The sequence below is a fragment of the Myzus persicae genome, unplaced genomic scaffold, assembly GCF_001856785.1.
Source record: "Myzus persicae strain clone G006 unplaced genomic scaffold, MPER_G0061.0, whole genome shotgun sequence".
NCBI lineage: Eukaryota > Metazoa > Arthropoda > Insecta > Hemiptera > Aphididae > Myzus > Myzus persicae.
This window is the reverse complement of record NW_019103297.1, coordinates 188,276-211,421: the sequence shown is the minus strand read 5'-3', so window position 1 is coordinate 211,421 and position 23,146 is coordinate 188,276. Positions and strand designations below refer to the sequence as shown.

The 23,146-nt window shown below is 27.1% G+C and overlaps 4 protein-coding genes across 5 annotated transcripts; 2 read left to right on the top strand and 2 right to left on the bottom strand.

Annotated features, from left to right (window-relative positions):
• Positions 1-559: 559 nt before the first annotated feature.
• Positions 560-6,884, top strand: LOC111034216 (hydroxysteroid dehydrogenase-like protein 2). The gene is made up of 6 exons (XM_022315326.1): positions 560-708; positions 3,174-3,337; positions 3,929-4,142; positions 4,247-4,452; positions 6,028-6,228; positions 6,320-6,884. Exons 1-6 carry the CDS (start codon positions 695-697, stop codon positions 6,433-6,435), a joined length of 915 nt encoding a protein of 304 aa, XP_022171018.1. The 5' UTR covers positions 560-694; the 3' UTR covers positions 6,436-6,884.
• Positions 6,885-8,552: 1,668 nt separating this feature from the next.
• Positions 8,553-10,939, bottom strand: LOC111034203 (GDP-Man:Man(3)GlcNAc(2)-PP-Dol alpha-1,2-mannosyltransferase). Its single transcript, XM_022315298.1, has 2 exons — positions 9,709-10,939; positions 8,553-9,637 (listed from the first exon to the last, which is right to left on the bottom strand). The coding sequence occupies exons 1-2, from the start codon at positions 10,775-10,777 to the stop codon at positions 9,306-9,308; spliced, it is 1,401 nt and encodes a 466-aa protein (XP_022170990.1). The 5' UTR covers positions 10,778-10,939; the 3' UTR covers positions 8,553-9,305.
• Positions 10,940-13,872: 2,933 nt separating this feature from the next.
• On the top strand, positions 13,873-20,322 carry LOC111034190 (hydroxysteroid dehydrogenase-like protein 2). The gene is made up of 9 exons (XM_022315277.1): positions 13,873-14,199; positions 14,269-14,407; positions 14,509-14,672; positions 16,477-16,690; positions 17,604-17,809; positions 18,581-18,781; positions 19,288-19,488; positions 19,639-19,764; positions 19,830-20,322. The coding sequence occupies exons 2-9, from the start codon at positions 14,394-14,396 to the stop codon at positions 19,940-19,942; spliced, it is 1,239 nt and encodes a 412-aa protein (XP_022170969.1). The 5' UTR covers positions 13,873-14,199; positions 14,269-14,393; the 3' UTR covers positions 19,943-20,322.
• LOC111034189 (interleukin-1 receptor-associated kinase 4-like) lies at positions 20,173-22,902 on the bottom strand. 2 transcript variants are annotated; one of them, XM_022315276.1, is made up of 8 exons: positions 22,327-22,902; positions 22,088-22,253; positions 21,853-22,022; positions 21,610-21,760; positions 21,139-21,454; positions 20,911-21,066; positions 20,648-20,845; positions 20,173-20,578 (listed from the first exon to the last, which is right to left on the bottom strand). In XM_022315276.1, the coding sequence occupies exons 2-8, from the start codon at positions 22,246-22,248 to the stop codon at positions 20,378-20,380; spliced, it is 1,353 nt and encodes a 450-aa protein (XP_022170968.1). In that variant the 5' UTR covers positions 22,249-22,253; positions 22,327-22,902; the 3' UTR covers positions 20,173-20,377. The 2 variants fall into 2 exon arrangements, with proteins under 2 accessions (XP_022170968.1, XP_022170967.1); XM_022315275.1 differs by having other exon boundaries at positions 22,088-22,619.
• Between the last annotated feature and the right edge of the window lie 244 nt (positions 22,903-23,146).

Here is a 23,146-nt window from a genome sequence, read left to right as displayed (position 1 = left end):
AGTAGGTAGTTAGGTACTATAATAAGTATTAATATAAAGGTATTTATTAAATATTATTATAGGCGGTAGGTACCTAATTAAAATAATTTCTATGTTATTGCGTAAAAATGTTATCCCAACCAACCTTTAAATTAGATTAAAATAAACTGAATAGTATACACTAGTCATATAGACATATTCCTATCTGACAAAAGTAGGAAGTTCAAAAAGTCAAATTTGAAAATGTTCAATAAAATAAACCTAATCTGCACCATCAAGCAACTTACATGTATTTGAATGATTTTCATATTATATTATCCTAGCTATTGCAATTGTATACTCATTTGTATTAAGTTATTACTCTTTGACCTGTAAGTTGTATATTAAAAATAAAAATTGTATCTAATGTGCATGATAATTAGGTAATGCCTATTATTAATTTGTAATGTCTGATATACATATTTTATACACATTTGTGCTAATTAGTTTGAATCTATTGATACGTACCACATTAACCTTTCAAAAAAAAAACGTGGGTGGGGATTTTATACTCATTATACATTTTTGGACAGGTAAATTTAATAATATCATTATAATTATTACCTAGTTGTTACGTGCCTACAGTTTGTAAAAGTTGTACAGGTACTAATACCTTGGATTTGGTATTTTTGAAATTTACCACATATTGTATAAACTTTATTTTGATTACTTTAAAATGCTTAATACTGGGTATGTAAATAATTATATAATATTGCTATAGATTTGAGTTAACATACATTTGCATGCTATTGGGTTTAATTTTTGATTAAACTAATTTATATTATAATAAGATATAATTTTCTTTATCATAATCATTGACTAAAATACTTTTATTATTTATTTATTTATTTAATTTACTTATCTATATCTAAAGAATAGGATAACTAAATAAGTAAAAATTTGTATATTATTTAGGTACATGACTATAAAGTATAAGGAGCACTTGCGACTTGCCTATAACTATAAATTATAATAAGTAAAATACTATCTTAAAGTTCAGTTATTAGGTAGGTTAACCTTACATATAACACATTACACATCACAAGTTATTTAATTATGTTCATAGCAATAATTAACAGAAAAAATATTCGATTAAAATATTAAGTAGTATACCTATACCTAACCTATACCTACTAATACTTCAAATTAAAAGTTTCAACACAAAACAGTAATATGGTACTATATTATCTATATTTTATTCTGTAAATAAGATATTATGTTTTAAATAATTCTTTATAGGTAGGTCGGTTGGTGATATGATGACAATATAATGTGGTAAAATGACAAATAAAAAATGCAACAGTTCAGGTTAACTTCAGATTTAATGAAAAACCTAGGTATTTAAAATATTTTTATTGCACACTACAGTCACCAAATGTTAGTACTAACTTTTTATGAAAATGGTATAATTCTTTAAATTGTTTTTTTAAACTTTTTGAGCTATTTATAGACATTAGAACATTTCGATTATTTTTTAAGTTTTTATAGGCTAGGTCAATAAACTTGAAAATTGAATACAAGATCCCACATTTTTAACATTAAAAAAGTATTGTAAGTATAAGTGCAGTGCACAATTATTTTATAAGCGTTAGAAGTTCAATTTTTGATGAAATTCATTAAAATATAAAAAAAAAATTGAACTTTCTAGCTAAAGCCTTATAAATACAAATTATAATTTTGATTTCAAATTGAACATATCTAATACAGTCAGTATCACTAGTATCAGTACGAATGTATATGATCGCTGATTGTGACAATCGCGGAGGCTAAGATCACAATAACCTATCATTTATGGACAGAAAGAGACTACGACTAGAGCGACAGGCAATCCAAGTCGATTCATAAACTATTGGTGTATACTGTAAAATTGTGTCTATGGATCTATAAAATTTCGGCACCTACTATTATAACTACTTATGAGGAACCTTGTATTAAATATTCAAGATTTTTGACCAACGAATAATTTTATTAACATAAAATATTGTCAAATTTTAAATGTCTATAAATAGCTCAAAACCAGTAAAAGTATTTTGAAAATTTTATCATGAAAAAAAAAATATAATAAACATTCGATGAAAATGTTATGTATTTACAGTTATTATTTGTTGAATAACAACAATATCAAATTAATATCAAATAACTAACTTCAAACGTTCGTTAAAAATGTATTTGACTTTCCGGTAAAGTTTTTTTGTTGTTAAATGTAGAAAAATACAAAGGGAATCTTGTGTTAAATTTTCAATCTGGATACAAAAGAAAAACTTTTTATGATCTGAAAATGTTAGTGATCTTTATCTCCTAGGATAGGGGAAACTTCTTCGTGTCTACAATTTTTAAAATATGATTGCGTGCCCTCTCTTCTTATCTTAAAAAAAGGGTTTTTTACTAAGAATAAAAAAAAGGTTATAACTATTAATATATTCATATTTTATTACACGTTTATTTGTTAGCTTTTATTTTATGAAATAGCTATACATATTCTTAAATAAATTATCATTACGGGTATTAAATATCATAATATTAATTTTATATTATAATAGTTAATACTTATAATACTATATTTTTAATGTGATTCCTGTTGTGGTTTTTCCGGAGATAAAGTTCTTATAATTACTAACTTATAAAATTCTTTCCTCAAAATATGCGAAGAAAAATATTTTAATTAATTTTGACGTGCCATTGAAATTTGAAGAACGTTGCGTGCGATAGGTCGCATTCACCACCCCTGTTATAGGAGAGCAGTTACCGACAACGTGGGAATGTCGCAGTATTATAATAATTTATATAAATATGAAAAAGTGTGAATGTGAAAACAATGTCAAAACAAGATCAGCTATGACCTGTATACCTAATGGCTACTTTACTGCTTTAGTAATCACTAATCAAGTGATAAATTATCCTTAATACAAGTCACATATAATTATTAATATTATTATTTATTACTATTAACTAACATAGTAATATTCGCGCATAACCTACTAAATTTAAGGGTGTTTAATGTTTAACAATATACTAATTTAAAATCTATTATTTATAAGTTGTTAAGTATTGTTTAGTATTTGTCTAGTTTTAAAATTAAGAAATCAAAAAATGTATAATTAATTATTTTATATTTTTGAAATGTTCTTAATGAAATTAAATTATTGGTCACTTAGAAAATTGGAAGGGCGTACATTATTCATTACTGGAGGAAGTCGCGGTATTGGCAAGGCAATTGCTTTGAAAGCAGCCAAGGATGGCGCTAACATAGTTATTGCAGCTAAGACTACTGAACCACATCCTAAACTCCCCGGAACTATATATACTGCTGCAAGAGAAAGTAATGTGTTAAGAATACGTTTTGTATTATTTGTTTGAGTTTCACTGATTGCATTTTGCAAAGCATTTTCATTATTGGGTTGTCCTCAAATTATATAAGTCACAAGTTCTAAATTTATAAATCGTATACCTACTTCATGTATCAAAATTATAAGATGACTAAAAAAATTTACATCTTAGCAATTCGTATCCCTTAATAATATTATAGTTATGCATTTATAATTTATTTTATATTTATGCATCAATTAGCTAACTGATCCTGCGCAACTGCATGGCGTTGCCCTTGACAAATATCTATCACTTTGTATAATTCTTAATACAAGAATAATACAATTATTCTAAATAGGCACTAATTTAAGTTTACAATTGAAAAATATATATAAAAATCACTCGAAAGTTGAAACTATAAAAGTAAGGTTATTATACATTTTAATTAGGTAGGTATATAGACAATAGACATATAGTAAGTGACAAAACAAAAAAATACACAATTGTAAAACCAATAGTTACACTTATTTATACTCCCCTTGCTTTACTAAAAATCTAGCTATACCTACAATGTACACGCTATAACGCATTCATTATATTTTAGTTGAAGAAGCAGGGGGTAAATGTTTACCTTGTGTTGTGGACGTAAGGAATGAAAGTCAAATAATTGATGCTGTTAAAAAAGCCGTTGATGTATTTGGAGGTATAGATATAGTCATAAACAATGCTAGTGCAATATCATTAACCGGAACTTTAGACACCGACATGAAGAGATATGACTTAATGCATAACATCAATACAAGAGGAACATTTCTTGTGTAATATATATAATTCAAAATTGTTTTGTACTATCTTTTTGATGATTAACGTGTTTACCTACAAATGAATATAAATAATTTTCAATATAATTCTTTCTGTTTAGATCAAAAATATGTTTGCCTTATTTAAAGAAAAGCAAACACGCTCATATTTTGAACATTAGTCCTCCGTTGAATATGAATCCTAATTGGTTTAAGGACCACGTTGCATACACAATGGCCAAGTATGGAATGTCAATGTGTGTATTAGGAATGGCTGAAGAATTTAAGAAAGATAACATTGCAGTGAATGCTTTATGGCCTAGAACTGGTAATATTATATGACACATATATTATATAGCACAATTTTATTCTCCAAACATACTCATTGCTCACCCACCATTTTTTTTTTTTTTTTTAATAATACAGCTATTGAAAATTTGAGTTTTGAAATTTTTAAACACACTTAAAAACCATATTTTAAACTTCTTTAATATTTTGTGTAGGTAACTTCTACATAAGGACTTTTTTCAAATGAAAAATAAATTTTTTCCCAGATGAGTATCCCCTTTTCTACTTTAAATTATTTACCTAGTGGATAATTTTTCTGAAAATTCTGAAGTGTCAGAATCAAAACTCGTACTAGTAGTCTTTGACTTATTTAATTTTGTGTACTAAAAATAGTAATATGTTAACGATAATGTTTTTCAATATATGGAACCAAGGTGATTTGAAAATTTTAGTGATTAATATCCAACCATCGTAACATTAATAATTTGTAAAAATGCCCCTAGTATAATAAATACCATTGGGCATTGTAGGTCAAATTATTTTGTCAAGGGGGAGGGGGTCATGTTTTGACATGCATTAGGTATTTGAATATCAGAAGTATAATTTATGGTTAATGGTTATTAACTTTTAAATATTGAAAAAAGGTCGTGGGGGTCTACCCCTCTCGCCCTTTTGACTGCTATACTGATAAATTCTTGATCTAATATTAAATCTATTTTATATTTTTTGTAAACCCATTTATAAGAGGTATTATCCTTAGTACAAACATTTATATACAACATTGAAAAAAATTCTATCCACTAAATAGTTTATAGTAAAAAAGAGGGTTCTCGTTTGAAACATAGAGTTTTTATTGCCACAAAACACTCTTTAAGCAGTACAAAAAAAACTCTATAAAAATTTTAAAAACTGTCTTGAAGTATATTTAAAATTTTCAAAAATTAGTTAGAATTTGAACAAATGCATTATTAAAGAACAAAATGTTAGGAGGGAGAGAACAAGCTTGGTGAATCACCCATATAGGGTGCAAGGAAATACAATCTATGCTAAATGGCTTCTCAATCGATAGTTAAATATCATTATAAGATTCACTTTTGTTGAATTCATATTTTCTAAATTATATACCGCAAATGACCTGCATATGGTGTCAACATTAACAAAAATGTATAATAGCTGCCAATTGGGTTGTAAATCTTATAGGGGTGGGTGGGTAAATAGGATTAATACGAAAAGCAGATTCAATCCGGTTAAAATGCCTAATTTGGAGCCCACACATAGACCAAACAGAGAGTTATAGAATACAAATATTAAAAAAATACTTAATATAGTTGTATAGTGTTATATACACATATATTTTTGATATAATGTTTACCATTTGAATTCAAAAAAGTTGTTTTGCAGTGGCATAAAATTATATAAAAAAAAATATTTTTAAAAAGACAAAACTTCGAAATAATGATTGTAATCTGTACACATTAAGATGGATCAGTGGATCACCTATTGGACATTGGCTTTTATTGAATGTGTCATACATTGACATAAAATTAAGAAAAAAGAAAACTACAAATTGGTATAAAACTACAAATAATAATTTGAAAGTATGAATTTGGTATAGTTATTCATACGGCAGCTGTTGAGATGTTGTCAGGTATAAATGAAGCAAAATTATATTCGCGGAAACCTGATATAATGGCCGATGCCGCTTATTCAATCGTGACTAAACCATATGAACATTACAGCGGGCAATTTTTAATTGACGACGAAGTGCTACGACAAGAAGGAATAATAGATTTTGATCAGTATTTAAGTGATCCAGGTATGAAATGTATTATTTATCAATAAGTATTGACAACATATTAAAAGACGTATAAATATGAATAAGGTTTTTTTTGTATTTATTTTTTTAGCAAACAACGGTAATCTCATGATGGATTTTTTTTTGGAAGAATATCCACATGATGGATTCAACCAAGGTAAAGAAGTGGCCAAAAGTCGATCTCTGCGAAATGAAACAAATAAATGACTCCTGGCTAATTAAAAACTTAAATTTTAATTTAAACAATTCCATAATTATTTTTATAATACCCATTGTTTCTATAAATTATAGTTATATTATTCAGTGTTTTCACAAATTACTATTACATAGTATAACACCTAGACACCTAGTATTAGTATAATATAATCTTAGGTAAAGATGATGGCAAGTTCCTACTAGAGGCGAAGCTTAAATATCCAAAATGATTCATGTTTTTTTACAAATATTAAATACTACATACCGACCATATATATATTATTATAATTGTTTTACTTACATTGCATATTCTTTTTAAATTTACAAATATATCCATATTATACTTAATAATGATACAAGATATCCATTATATTTATTCAAATCGATTTTGTGAATCATATTACTGTCATAATTTTATTGTTGTACATTTACCGAGTAAATAAATATTATATTTAAATTAATAAATTATTTATATCCGAAAACTATACAGGGTGTAACAGCAAAAAATGATATATGAAATAGGCAGCTTTTGTTATAATCAATATACTTTAGAAAATATTTATGTATAATTTATAGACACTTGAGCAATTGAGCTATATTTACTATATTTATGGCACAACATTTTTTTATATTTTAATACTGAACTTAAAATTTTATTTTATTTTTCTTGGAAAAATTCAAAACAGTCCATTATTAAATCTATGTTTTAGAAAATTTTTATATTTTATAATAACATGGCCGTTTCATAATAAATAATATTATGTAAATGTAAAAAAAGTACAAACTGTACACATTTACAATATAGTATTTTAAAATTGTAGGTCCTAGAATCTACATTTTTGGAAGGCTACGGCTAAGTTTGGGTTGGGGAGCACCCCACTTTGTGCCCATGTTATGTTATCAGAAACCACAGTCATTATCCCGTTCAAGTCTCTAGCCATTCACTTTATAACTTCTTTATTCAACTTTCTTCCTGGACTTGCGTCAGTCCAAATTTCGCAAAAGTCCTTTATAAATTATTTCACGCTCGTCCACTAAAATCTAAATCACCGAAATCCAAAAATAGATGTATGCCGACTGCCAACATCCCGGGTGATCCACTAAGACACAATTGTTGCTGTGACATATTAGTTGAATAAATATTCAACTTCCTAGTGCCCAAAGTTCCATAAAAGATAATCCCTTTAACAGACAACAAGTCACTTATCATGTCTCACCATCACACTTAACTTTTCCTCATTATAAACTGAATCAAATTCTGTAATAATCTGTTAAAAAAATAAAAAATGTATTCATCAATTATCCATCATAGTTTCTTCACAACTTGTTCTTCAGTATACTGTATACCTACACAGAACTTTTAAATTTACAAATTAAAGATATTTTTTATTTTTAAATAGAAATTAATTCAATTTAACTGCCTTAAAAAAATATGTGTAACACGCGGGTTTGAAAAACTTCTTTGGTGCAATTTTAGTTACATCTAGCTTTTTGAAAATGTAAAGGACTAGCATGAACTGATACAGTTTTAGGTTAAAGTTCAGGATACAAAAAATAATTTATTTGATTTACTAGCATTCCGTTAAAGATTAATTTTAGTCATTCATTTTTTTAAAGTTTCAAGTTAAAATCAATTGATCATGGGAACTATTAGATGTTGTACCAGTAAATGTATTAAAATCTTTTATATAGTATAATATATTATTATTTATAATAACCTGCAGTTGATTCAATATTTATTATAAATTGAAATAACTTCCAGTATATATTCAAACGTCATCACATCCTATTATTCCACACTAATTACTTACTTTCTAAATAGTTAAGAAATAGATAATAATAATAATAATCAGATTTATATGATTTATATTTTATTAATTTTTTTGTTCCTGTGGAAATTTTGTGTTGTGAGCATAATTTTTTACACATTTTTCGCCACTGTCACATCAGTAAAGAAGTTTCACTTCAATAAATGTATGATTTATAATAAGTTAAATGTGCTTCAAGAAACATATAATTTTAAGTTCTAATGAAAAAAATTTAATTTGCTATAAAGTGTAAAGTAATTATAATAGTCATGCAAAAAATATGGATCAGAATGCACTTACGTAAAACAACTTTTGGAAATAAGTATCGACAGATCAAGACATTTTTCCACTTTAATTAATTTGTATCAAATAATTACAATTATACACAATATATTATATACATAATACAATATATATAATTATATAAATGTACACATATAGGACACATAGTACATAGAAAGTTTGAAAACATTGAGAATGTGCCAACATGAAAAATAACAGAAATGTTTCAACTTCCTATACTTCTTAGAATTAATTATAATAATAACAATAATACATATTTATTAATCAACCCAAAAATAATTTATAATTAAGTCTCAACAATATTTGAAAAAAAAACTAGTAAATAAGTAGTGATTACCGGTTACCACGGATTTAGATACCATAAACTAGTATTTACATCCGAGGTTATTACACAATACACATATGATATAGTATAGTAAGGTAATATTTTGTAATTAATATTATCATATTTTAACTGATATGACAGTTTTTTTTTTCAAAACGATAACTACAAAATTTTTAAATGTAATATGCAATAAAATGATGTTAACTAATTAAAATCAAAAACCCCGTTAGCTTTTCGCTTTTGAGTAGTCAAGTTGTTATTGTTTAATTATAGCTATAGCATTGATTATATAATATATATATTGCATATAATACATCAATTGTTACGCTTTTTAATTTATAATACCATCATAGAATATTTTTGAAAAGTGCTACCTATATGAATTATCATTAAAACGGATAACAAAATGTCATCATTAAACCTTTTATTTAAAAATAATAGGTTAACTATTTAAATTTTTTAAAACTAAACAATGGTTGTATTGCTCTCAAAAAATTGTCATGAAATTGTTGATTAGAAAAGCGATTTACTGATCCTCTGGCAGCTTTTTGTAACGACAATTTTTGAGTATCTGACAACAACAATGCTTTGTGTATAGCATGTGCGTATTCTACTTCATTTGAAGCTAAAAATCCATTTTGTCCAGCACCTTGTTCTATAATTATATCCATTAAAGGGCCACCAGAACGATGAGCAATCATTATTAATCCTGCTGCCATACATTCTACAACTCCAATACCAAAATGTTCATTCCACATTGCGTGTAAGCCAATCAATCCTGGAAGCATAAATACAATTTAGTTTCTATACTTAAAAACTTGCATATTATTTTTATTTTTATTTTTATACCTTCAGATAGTTCATTTTTAAGTTCATCGTAACTGATATTTACTTTAAACCGTACATTATTCTCCAACGACAAATGTTTACATAAATCCATCATATCAACAACTCTCATTTCATCTTCTTGATTTCTTGTTGAACCAACAAAAACAAGCTCGATATTTTCCCATACATGCTCATTTACAATTTGTCTAAGATGGTACATGGCCTTGAGTTGTAATGGGTGATCTTTTTCTGGTCTAAACTGTGCTAAGCTTATAATTTTTACAGATTTGGTTTTTTGTCTTTCTAATGGCAAACATTGTAAGTCAGATGTATCACATGGAGGATATACTTTGTAAGTGCTCAGGGGTCTCTTCCAAAGTGTATTGATATGATCCTCAGTCCAAGAACTATTAACCATGATGGAATCAGCAAACCATCCAACTAAGCCGTATAATTTTGCAAATAATTGATAATAAACGAGTTTAATATAAGATATTGTTCTACGTTTTCCTTTTTGCTGAATCACTTTATTTATCATATCTGAACTTATAGTTGGATAATGGACATAACAACTGACTTTGCAACTACCAATGAGACAAAACAATGGTAATGTAAATGCATAACCCATAGTGTCAATGTATATATCCGGCTGAAATAAACGTAAGGCTTCAATACCTAAGATGATAGATCCAAGACTTTGTCCTAAAAGAGTGAAATAAGGGTAATTTTCAGCTTCTACCCATTTTCTTCTGTGCAGATAAATAAATTCTAAATTATTTGGTAGTGAAATGTTAAATCTCTGTTTTGCTCGTTTAATTATTTCTACTGGGGATACTTCCAAGTCACCAGTGTAGATAACAATTTTTACTTTAGGATATGCAGTACTAACAGCATTGACAGCACACCATAGTACACGTTCACCACCTCCACCAGCATTGCAGTAAGGATGGAAAAACGCTATGCTAAATTGAGTTGGACATTTCCTCTTTTTGCTAGAGTAGTGCCATCGTAACACAGCAATAGACACGAACAATACAATGAATACTGCAACTAATGAAAATATGAAGTACAGTAAAAGTTGGAAATACATATTTTAAAAAGTTAATAATTAATTTTCTTTAAAATATTCACATCATGGTATATACTATGTTTTTATACTTTTTCAACATATTTGAACAAAATAAAAATATACGATATTATACGTCATGATTATGATAGTATGACACAAGAGTACAAGACACAACTATACAATTTAAAAAATTAAAAAGGTTCATTGTTTACTTTAAAATATTATCAAGGAACAACAACTAATAACCACTGATTATTGATAATATGTCTGTGCTAAAATAACCTCAAACAATGTGTTATCACAAAATAAATGAATATTCATAACGATCACGATTTAAGGGTGAGTCTCACCCATAGACCTATAAAGGTTTATAGGGCTATGGTCTCACCCATGAATTAAGACATAAGATAATATAAGGTATATAATATAGTCCATGGTCTCACCTAGATCCCCTTCCTACCATATTAATCAAAATTTAATTTTAAATCTATGAAATTGATATTAGGAAAAAGCTTAGATCATATATGATCTATATAGATTGTATATGATCTAAGGGAAAAATAAATAAACTAACGTGACTTTAAAATAAATTAACTCGTTAAGTTAGGAATTACTTTAAAAAAAAGAAACTCGTTAAGTTAGAAGTACCTTTTGAAAATAAAAATAACTCGTTAAGTAACTTTGTTAAAAATATATTTTAGGTTCTGGGTTCAATATTTTAGCTTCTATATTCTTTTTTAAATAAGAACGCACTGAGTTTAAGCATATGGCAGAGTGTCAATGGAAATAGTCTGTGGATATGCAAACTAAAACAAATTTTTGTCCACCGCCCGGTGTATTTTTATTTGAATAAAAGTATCACATTCTAGTTTGTCCTTAACTTCTACGTTGTTTGGCCTGTTGCGTGTGTATGTCATTGAGTTACTATAATATTTGATACTCCCGACATTATAATATTTTTGGTGAATCGCAACCACTACTGGTCCACTTATAGAAAATGGGATAGATGAGTTTACTTGCCCAGTTTTTCTGGTTATAAATTATTAAAGTACTACAAAACAAAGAATGAAGATGTAAAACATAAATAAAGAATTGATGATTTGTTTATTTATTTATTTTTTTTTTGTTTATTAATTTTAAAATGTTTCAGCACATTAGGTGCTATTACAAGTAATTTATTTTTTAATTTTTAAGACTTAAAGAGTGAGGAACAATAATACTAAAAAGAATATTTTATAATCAAAAAAATAAATACAATTAGACATTTTATCCAACTGAATAACAATTATAAACATTAATTACTATTTATTCTGATACAATACATAAACACAGGAATTTTCACAGCCCTTTAACAAACATGACCTGAAAGTAATGATCAGTTATAAACAATATATTAACTGTATAAATGTATTTTATTTAAGAAACTAATTGCTTACTTGTTGTCAGATTTCAATACAATGGTCGGATACAAATCGTGTTTATCTAATTTTGATAATTGATTTGCAATGAATGTTATGTGTCCACTGATTCCTGGTGAAACTTCTCCCGAAGCTTAAGTTTTAAATAACAAATATTGTAAGAAAAATGAAATAATTAATAATAATCCTTCATATAACATAGCAATTTTTTAACTCACAAAAAATACATAAGCCTTTTGTGTCTGATACTAAAACACCGAGTACATTTTGCTCTGATTGTCTGAAAAAAAAAACAATGATTTACCAAAAAAAATATTTATACTTAAATTTAATTGTATATTTATTAAAAAAAATAATAATAATTAATACACAAAATAAAAATTAACTACAGTTTTAATGTATATTTAAAATTATAATTTTTTCCAATAATGATTATTTTTTGCTACTAGCCTATGTATTACTTTCCCCACAAGGGTATTCTTTGTACGCCACTTTCATACTACATTAAAAATATTATATAAACAATAGATATATATTTTTTTTAGAATATCAGGGCCTAATGAAGCACTACTTTATAACATTTTTGAATAAATAAATATATTTTAAATTGTTCATAGTCAAAATTTTATAAACAAACATTCCTTATCGTTGAGACAAAATTAATGCTATTAAATTGTTATTTATTTTACAATATTATATGATATAAGGGATAGTTTTTTAAAACTTATTAATAGTACACCAGTCTATTTTATGACTTAATTATAAATATCTTACAATTTTGAAACTTCTTCTAATACGTGTTTCTCCATTTCTATATTTGTAAAGCACCTGTGGAGTAGCGCCCTGTAATTTTTGTTTCTTTTGACTATCAAGTTATGTAAAAACTAAATACTCAGTTTAACAAAGAAGGCGGAATTAATTTCTTTAAGAGTTAGTACAATCTTGAGGTATACTCCGATACTGGAATACTTTATGTTTATTTTTTAATGATTAAAGGTTTAATAATAATATAACAATAGCAATTAGCAATATAATAAATATAAACACTACAAATTTACGAAGAAAAAAGTTATCATGTTAAACCATAATAAGCTTTATTTACCTTATCATAATAAATACCAATTACCAATTACCATAGACAAGAATACCAATGATAAGACAACAGAACAACAAGGTGGATAATATATCCACCTTGAGAACAATTTAGTGTTACATATTATGTAATGTAGATAAATATAATAGACGCATATTTATAATATAGTACACTAGTACCTATAATATAAAATATGACCCTCCCATTTTATGGCTATATTTTGGGAACATGGGATATTTCTACATTGTATAATGTGTTTAAAAACAAAATAGTTATCTTTTTTCTATAGTATAGTGTACACCACGAATTAAGATATATCTTAATTCGTGGTGTACACTGTTTATTTGTATAAAAATTACCAAGCATAAAAAGGGTATTATTATTATTTGCAATTATCGTGAAAAAAAATTTATCAGCTCCAATGGAACGTATAGTTGTGACTTGTGGACATCGATCACGAATCTTCCATTATCTATTTTGTGGACTGTGATGTTATCTTAGTTTTTTATCGACGTGAATTTCATGATAATACTTTTTGTAGACGTCACAAACCTGAAATCACAATGTTAGTATGTAACTACTCACTATATAGTATATACTAAATATGTATACATATATATATAATACTTCAATAGGTATTAGGTAATAATAGTGGTATAATTTCTACGAGCTACAAGGCTACAAGCCTACTGTAGTACACTTGTTGTATGAAACAGACAGAGACTTGATATATATATTTTTATTATATTCCTTTAAATTTTGCACAATTATTAAGCAATATTCAATTACAAATTTATCTCAATTACCTGACATTTTTTTACTGCCCAGTTACTTTGTTTTGTATTTTGCTGTTACACAAATAACAATGTGTGTTCATATGAGGACATAATATTTGTATTTTGTAGGTCACGGTCATTCTTCGCTGATCACCTGTAAGTCTTATGTTGCCCTTCCATTGATAACAATTGTAAACTTTATTTTATTTGATTTCCTTGTTACAGAGTTTCAGACAAATTCAAATAGTATATGTTGTTAAATCATTGTGTTTGCACTCAACGACACAAGTCTTGAGCTTTAATACTATAACTTAAAATATTTTAAAAACATTACCATCTTCTAAATTATAATGCTGAACACAGGGTTTGTTTTATATTTATTGCAACTACATTTATTATGTTATATTAATATTAAATATTTTTTATTTTATTTTATATTAATATTAATTACAAATTTTTATTTAGAAAATTGTCTGGACTGACTTTGTTCATTACTGGAGGGAGTCGGGGTATTGGTAAAGCAATAGCCTTAAAAGCAGCTAGGGATGGTGCGAACATTGTTATTGCTGCCAAAACCGCTGAGCCTCATCCCAAATTACCAGGAACTATATACACAGCTGCCAAAGAAAGTAATTTAATAACAAAACTGTTGCTATTTTATTTTAATTTCAATATGTAAATATTATCTATAGAATACTAAATATACATTTTGTATAAAGTAGTGTTCAAGACTATAAAATGTGTAATGGCAAGCCTACATTAGTTATAACTTTTATAACTTATAAGTATAGTTATTGATTTATCGTATACTTTTATCTTGTACTCCTTATTTGCATTTATTGACTCTGTCTTACAAATGCGTTGCATAGTAAATTAATGTTCATTTGTTCATTGTTTGAATTGTTAGTTTTAATATTAGTATGCATTTTGACTTTTTATTAATGTTAAAAATAAGAATATTATCTGTGTTAGTACGTTGGTTTTTATGATAATTAATTTGTAGTGCTAGTTATGACTTCATGAATAGGTATGTATAATATTGCAATTTAGAAATTCTGATAATTTGTTTGACAATTTAAATTTTATGAAATTACTGACATACAAACACAGATAATATTCATACCTTTAAATTTGATATAAGGTCAATTTACTTTAATGTTAAAGCTAAAAAACCAATGAATTCTGCTAAGCTCAAATTTGTTATGTTATGTAGTTTTAAGATGGAGATAACAAATGTTTTTGTATACATTAAACATTTCAAGTAGGTATACATTTTTAAAAAAATTTGTTTTGAGAAAATCAATACAATAATGTTAAATCACAATTGATGACAGAAATATCTTAGTTTAATAGATAAAGTACTGAGATGACTAATCATTTTTCTGGGTTTAAATTGTTCATAGTCCAGTTGTGTAATTATCAACATAAACAAAGTATTGTTATTACAGTGGGTTCCGCTTAATGTGATCACTTTGGTGCAGGTCATTTTGATTCTATTAACCGGTTGATTCTATAAGGCATTTACAACATTTTTTTCATGATTCAATATTTTTATACAATTACATATTTAATTATAATTACATATTTAATGTAACATGCATAATAAATGACACAAGTACACGACGCACAAAGATAACATAATAACATACAACGATATACTGTCATACTTATAAGTTCAAAAATAAAATGGGTTTTATAAGTTAATCAGTTTGAAATACCTTAAAAACGTTAAAATTGTTCATAACAGTGATTCAATTATTCGGTACTTAGTGATTCTAATAAAAGGTCAATTTAACATTAGTAACATACAATTTGGTTTGGGATTTTCATTTTTGATTCTAATAAACGGTTGATTCTATAAACCAGTGATCACATTAAGCGGAATTCACTTTGTTATAAAATATGTAAACTATTCTTGTTTCTTATCATGGACGTAGTGTTATGAATTTATTTGGGGAAGGCTATAACCTTTTTTTCTTGTGGTATCAACTATGCTTCTGGCAAATTCTGAGAAGGCTTAATAAAATTCTGTGGGGCTTTAGCCCGCTTAGGCCCCCCTCCATTCTATGCCTATGTTTCTTATATTATATTTCTTATTGTTTTTATTCAATATTCAATGTGTATTATATTTGTATTACTTTTTTTCAAATTATAGGTTAAAAAAATATAACTTGTACACAATAACTGTGTATCAATATTTGCATAACATGAAAGAATATAAAAAAATATGTATACGTTTTATTTAAATAAAAGTGAATTAATAGATTTTTGATGTTATTGTGTTACTCAATTAATTTAAGCTCCAAAGTCCTCTCAAGTAAACTAACTATAGAAAAACATTAGCTCTTTATATTTTAAATTTATTTATTTCAACTCTATATTATTTCATTATGATTTAAATCTATTGTTTTTATTATAATTAACATTTTTTAGTTGAAGAAGCCGGAGGAAAATGTTTACCTTGTGTAGTAGATGTAAGAGATGAAAGTCAAATAGCAGATGCTGTTAATAAATCAATTAGTAAATTTGGAGGTATCGATATAGTTGTTAACAATGCAAGTGCAATTTCATTGACGCCTACATTAGATACAGAGATGAAGAGATACGACTTGATGCATAATATCAATACTAGAGGAACATTTTTAGTGTAAACATTTAAAATATTATTATTTAATTTATTTAATGCCATTTTTGATTTTAGTGATAGCCCTGAGCCTATTATGCCTGAGACATTCTCATGTAGTCAATATTTGGTAGAGTAATAGTTGGTAAAATAATAGTGAATTTTATAATATAAAGTAATAGTATAGATATTGTTTTGAAAAGATAATATTAAACTAAAACAAACCATTTGGGTTTAATGTCAGCTATTTTTAGAGTTCATTCTAAATATCTTCAAAAGCTTCACTATTTTTCAATAAAATTATAGTTAAACTGTAGCCTAAAGAAATATAATTAAATAAGGCACTGAGTTCCCAAAACTTGTGTGCTTGCTAAGTATACCACCAATCATACGGCTTCTAATTTACGTATGAATTAAATAAGTATTCCAATGACTATATTTGTCAAGTATATATTCATTAGTATTTTAGCCATTCCTTTGACTTGTGATACATTAACAATCTTTGTGAAGCAGGCTAGTGACAAAATAATTGTACTATACTCTGTCCAGCGAGAGAAAGCGCCGCGCACTGACAAATCTGGATCCCCCACTCATCACCCGACCATAGGTGAACCAGTTTTATGAGCTTGGTGACGCTGAGGGATGCGCAAAACCGGCGCATTTTCTCGCTGTTTCTATAGCATGGAAAGTTCCATAAGTGCCAATTTGTTGTCAAGTATACCAGTCACCAGTGGTTGGAATCTTGCTGGATGCTTAAAAAGTCTGGTGATTTGTTTTTGTGTGTCAGCACTATTGAATAAATTAAAAATATTCATGAAATAATTTTTCATTATAAAATTATGTACAAATAATAAAATACTTGATACCCCTCCGGCCTCCAATAAACACTTGTTTGGAGTAAATGATATAATATATTAATAGAATTTCTTTGTTTTAGGTCAAAGATGTGTATACCTTATCTAAAAAAAAGCAAACACGCACATATCCTAAACATTAGTCCTCCATTAAACATGAATCCTAATTGGTTTAGAGACCATGTTGCTTATACAATGGCTAAATATGGGATGTCAATGTGTGTATTAGGAATGGCTGCTGAGCTTAGAGCAGATAACATTGCTGTGAATGCTTTATGGCCAAGAACTGGTAATAAAAATATAGAATTTTTTCAACTAAAACTTTATTATTCTAATTACAAATTATCACCTTTAAAGTAATCTCCCTAAAATGCAAGGCACCGATACCATGCAGCAATATTTATTTCCTTCAATCTTCAATTTCTGAAAACACATTATAGATACTTAAAAGAATATCATAAATGATTGTTTTTCATATTTTCCTAGACACAGTTGTATTAAATCACCAAAAAATAAAACTAAATATTGTTTTCAATTCAAACCAACACTCTAATGTTCATTAAAATTTACTCGGTCAAATACAATTATGCTGGTGGTTTTTATTAATATTGCTATAAATATTAAACGTTGTCAATCATATTTTGATCACACTACATAAATTTCAATGGAGAAATAAAAATGATAACAAGTATCATCATTCAATCCATATAATTTTATAATTTCAGTAAACATTTTAATGTTAAATGGAATTTTGCAAAACTAGACCCTATTTTAATAGTTATACACCAATACAAGAACTACAATGTACAACTAATATTTAATTATTAATCATATTAAATAAAAAAATATTGTACTCAACATTAAAAAGAAAAATTAGTTACATAAACCTTGTGCATAGTTTAGATTTTAAATAAAGTTACAGAAACCAAAAAAATGTTTGGTAAATTGTGTATGAAATATTTGATTAAAAATCTTACTATAATAGACATTTGAAAAAAATAATTATTACTCAAATACTACTTAAAACCTACCCTATTTAATTGAATATATTTTATTAAAGCAATATACACGGCGGCTGTTGAAATGTTATCTGGCTCTACTGAAGCAAAAAAGTTATCTCGTAACCCAGAAATTATGGCAGATGCCGCTTATGCTGTACTTAGTAGGTCTGTTGAAAATTGTACTGGGCAGTTTCTAGTCGATGATGAAGTACTACAACAAGAAGGAGTTACTGATTTGAACCAATATGCCAGTGATCCAAGTAAGTAATTTAGTTATATTAATATCAAATATTTTATAGTGCTGTGAATTTTAAGTACCTATTATTGTCTATTGTAATTAGTGACAAAATATGTGTATTATAATTATATTTATTTTGCTTGTATACTGTAATGAGTAATACGCATAAGTACAATTTCTATTTTTTTCTTTTGGGGGACTGAATAAATTGATACCAAGCAGCCGGAGGGAAACCCATCAACCTTTAGTTTTACTTAGCTAATTATTTACAACTTACAATTTTTTTACTTCATGCTTTATCAATATATTGCCATTATAACTTAAGCCTATTCTGAGACGATGAGTAGGAATGTTACCCCACACACCCATCTAGTTTAAGTTTAACAAATAAGTTGAATTATGTTAATACATATTTAAGAATTTTTTGCCATTATAACTTAAAATCTTAACCTCTGCATCTTCAAATTACAACAATTTGCACTTTGTTCTCTAATCTATATACTGATAATTATTTCAATTTTTGTTTAGCCTATAAAGGAGATTTAATGATGGACTTCTTCTTGGACGAATCACCTCATGATGGTTTCAATCAAGGAAAAGGAAAATCTCAACAAGCTAAAAATTCGGATGGAAAAGATAATATTGAGGGTATATTCACAAAAATCAATTCACATTTGACTCCAGAAATAGCTAAAGGAACAAATGCTTGTTTCTTGTTTGTTGTAAAAGGTTATTAGAATTGATTACACTCATAATACAAATATAATTATTAGTAGATTAATTTGTATAATAATAATTATATTGTGACTTTCTTAGTTATTCTTATCGTCTAAACTCTAGAAGGAATATAAATATATGTAATATATATACATTTTTTAGGAGATGAGGATAGAACTTACTATGTAGATCTAACTGGAAATGGTGCAGCTGGAAAAGGTAAACCAACTACAAAACCAGATGCCACTTTAACAATGGAAGCTGATAAAATAGAAGAATTATTTGATGGTCAGTTATATTTATTTATTTTATTACAATTATTTTTCTAATATTATAATATTAAATATTTATAGGAAAGCTAAAAGCTGCCGATGCTTATATGTCTGGTAAACTTAAGATCAGCGGCAATTTAATGAAAGCAATGAAATTGGAGAAACTTATGAAATTGTTAAAAGCTAAATATTAAGTTTTTTATTTATGCAAAAAGTATGTATACCTCTTTTGAGGAATTGGTTTATATTTCAACTTAATTGCATAATTGTGTATATTAGAAAGCGTATGGTATTAAAAATTAAAAACTAGCCATCGTTTCACCTAATTTCAATATTTTTATAATTATGTAAATCATTTGTTTTTGTATAAAATAAATATACTAAAAGTTATTTTTGTATGGTTTAAATAAATAATTTTAAAATATATAGCTCAAAATAAAAATAATTTATTTTATATACAACTTTAACAAGTCAAACTTTATTTTGAATTCTAGACTGAGCAATATCGGAAAATAAATAGTGATAGTAAATGTTTAAATACAAAAATATAATTTTCTTTTAATGATTATGGTAACTTAATTGTTATACACAACAAATTATATAATTATGCATTTTCATGATGGTATATACTATATATCTATTTCAGATTGAATATTTTTAAGAGATTCAAAAACACCTTCTTGACCATGCATAAATGGCCTTTGAGTTTTAGCAGCTGTACAAAGAATTGCCAAGTCATATATTTTTCTAGCAATACTGTTGTTCCAATATCCGGCACGCTTGTCCAATAATTCTTCAATAGGGCATTCAATTTCACTTATATGAGTTAACTAAAAAAAACAAAAAAAATAACTATAAAATAAAATATAATATTTATCACCACTAAATTAATTTCTAACCAAGTCACAACCAGTTCGACATTCATCATACGGTGCTAATCCAGTTATTAACTCCAATAATACAACTCCAAAGCTGAAAACATCTATTTTCATAGAAATGTCACCTCTAAATGCTTCAGGTGACATATATGCAGATGTTCCTAATACAACAGATGTCATTGTATGATCTCCTATTCGAGTTAAGCCAAAGTCACCAATCTAAGAACAATAAAGGAAATATATAATACACAACATTATCATATACAAATTATTGTGATACATGCTTTGGCAATGAATTTATTGTCCAGAAGAATATTTGCAGTTTTAATGTCTCGATGTATGAAAGGTGTTTCAAATGCTGTGTGTAAGTAAACCAACCCACTGGCTACATCTGTTCCGATTTTTATTCTTAGTTTCCAATCTAATATTGATGATCTATTCTATTTAATTACAATGTTAATTAGTATTAAAATGGTGTTTCATAAAATTCATATTATTCCTCAAAAATATACTTTGCATGCTAAGCAATCCAATAATGAACCATTCTCCATAAACTCATAAATAACACACGGCTGTTCATCACATGAAATTGCCAGTAATGGTAATATATTATCATGTTTAAATTTTAAAACAATATCAATTTCATTTAAATACTGTTTAAAATCTTTTTCTTCAAATATTTTGTCCATAAGTTTTATTGCCACTATTTGGTTAGTCAATTTGGCTTTGAATACTTTACCAAATCCACCAGCTCCAATTAAACATGAATCCGAAAATCCATTTGTGGCATTAGATAAATATTTGTAAGGTAGCTTAATTTTATCAAACCTACAAAATAATAATAATAAATTAAAAACAACTAAACATTACCTTTTATTGCAAATAAAGTTTTAAAATGATCAACAAAATATTAATTGGTATTATTAATTATTAACTGAGCGTAAAAACCTATTGATAAATACTGTTTTAATTATTATTTATACCTGCCATTACTTTTGTCGTCATTTTTAGTTGACCTGGTTTCTAGCTGATGAGCGAACAAAGTAGACTTGCAATTTTCACTATTATCATTATCTGTGTATTCATCAATGTCGAGAAAATCCATAGATGTCGCCAACCTGTCAATAGGCTTATCTAGAAATAAACACATACAAATAAAATTTATATTTCACATAGTTAACCATAAATAGGCCTAAGTCTTAATTTCATAATATTTTCTTAATTACCATTCATGATTTTAGAAGCTACACATTCAGCAGCTCGTACTAACTTTAATTTGAACAACATATCCATAAGTATCTTCAAGTTAGGCCTAATATGACCACTAGTTCCCCATTCTTCCAAAAATATCTCACTACAAGATCGCCGTTGTGTTTGGCTTGCCATTTCTATTAACCTAGTACAATTAAGTGATTGTTTTCAAAAATGTTGCCAAACATATAAACATATAATAAATATTACTTTAAGTGATCAAATGTATATTTTGGACTTTTATTCGGATCACAGTCTACAGTTACAGATGCCATTAGTGATTTCCAGCCATCATTAATATCTAACAAATTGACCAGCTCAAATTTGAGCGCAGCATCCATTTTACGCACCTCTGTGGTTTCCAGCGTCATACTTTCTAATAAAATGTTGAATTGTTATGACTAACACATTGCGATTTTAAAGTATAGTGTTGTTACAGCATTCAGTACCTACGACTCAAACTCGTCGTAAATCTAAATACAAAGCTTTTGCCATACTTGGTAACTACTACTGGGAATCTTTTGGATAAATACAGCTAATACAAAATACGAATTCAAAGACAAACCATGAATCTATTAATAATTAATTTTATGAATTATCGAATTATGATAGTGCGCAACAGGTCTTAGATCACATATAATCATAGAACATTCACAACTATTATCTATATCAGCTGTCTCTAAGATAGATGATATCACAATTACAAGTTACAACTGGTTGATAGATACTACGTGATAAAAAAATATATTTTAATTCCTAGTACGAATGTATCACGATGTAGGTATTACCTACATCGTGGAATGTATATTTACCTATTTACTTATAATATAATCACTATTAAACATATTATCTTTAATAGTGACTATAATATTTGTGAGTACGTCTATCATGAGCCTGCTACTATTGTAATAGTACCTAGGTCTAGGCAGTGGCGGCGCAAACTTTTTCGACAGTGAGGCAAGAAAATGTTAGTTGCAGCACACACGACCCACCTTTTTATTTTGCACAGAGCCGTGGGGGGCTATGCCCCCAGACCCCCTATTATAATTCTATATCAAATTAGCCTTTCTAGAAATTCATGTTACGGGTACTACAATAAAAATAATTTTTATAAATTATATAAATACTGCTTTATTAATAAATCATTAAATGTACTTTCAATTAAAACAATCATCCAAACATTAATTCTTTTCTCAATACACTTATTATACATTATTTATAAACCATGTTTATGTCTATAATCTATAGTCTATACTCTATATGAATATA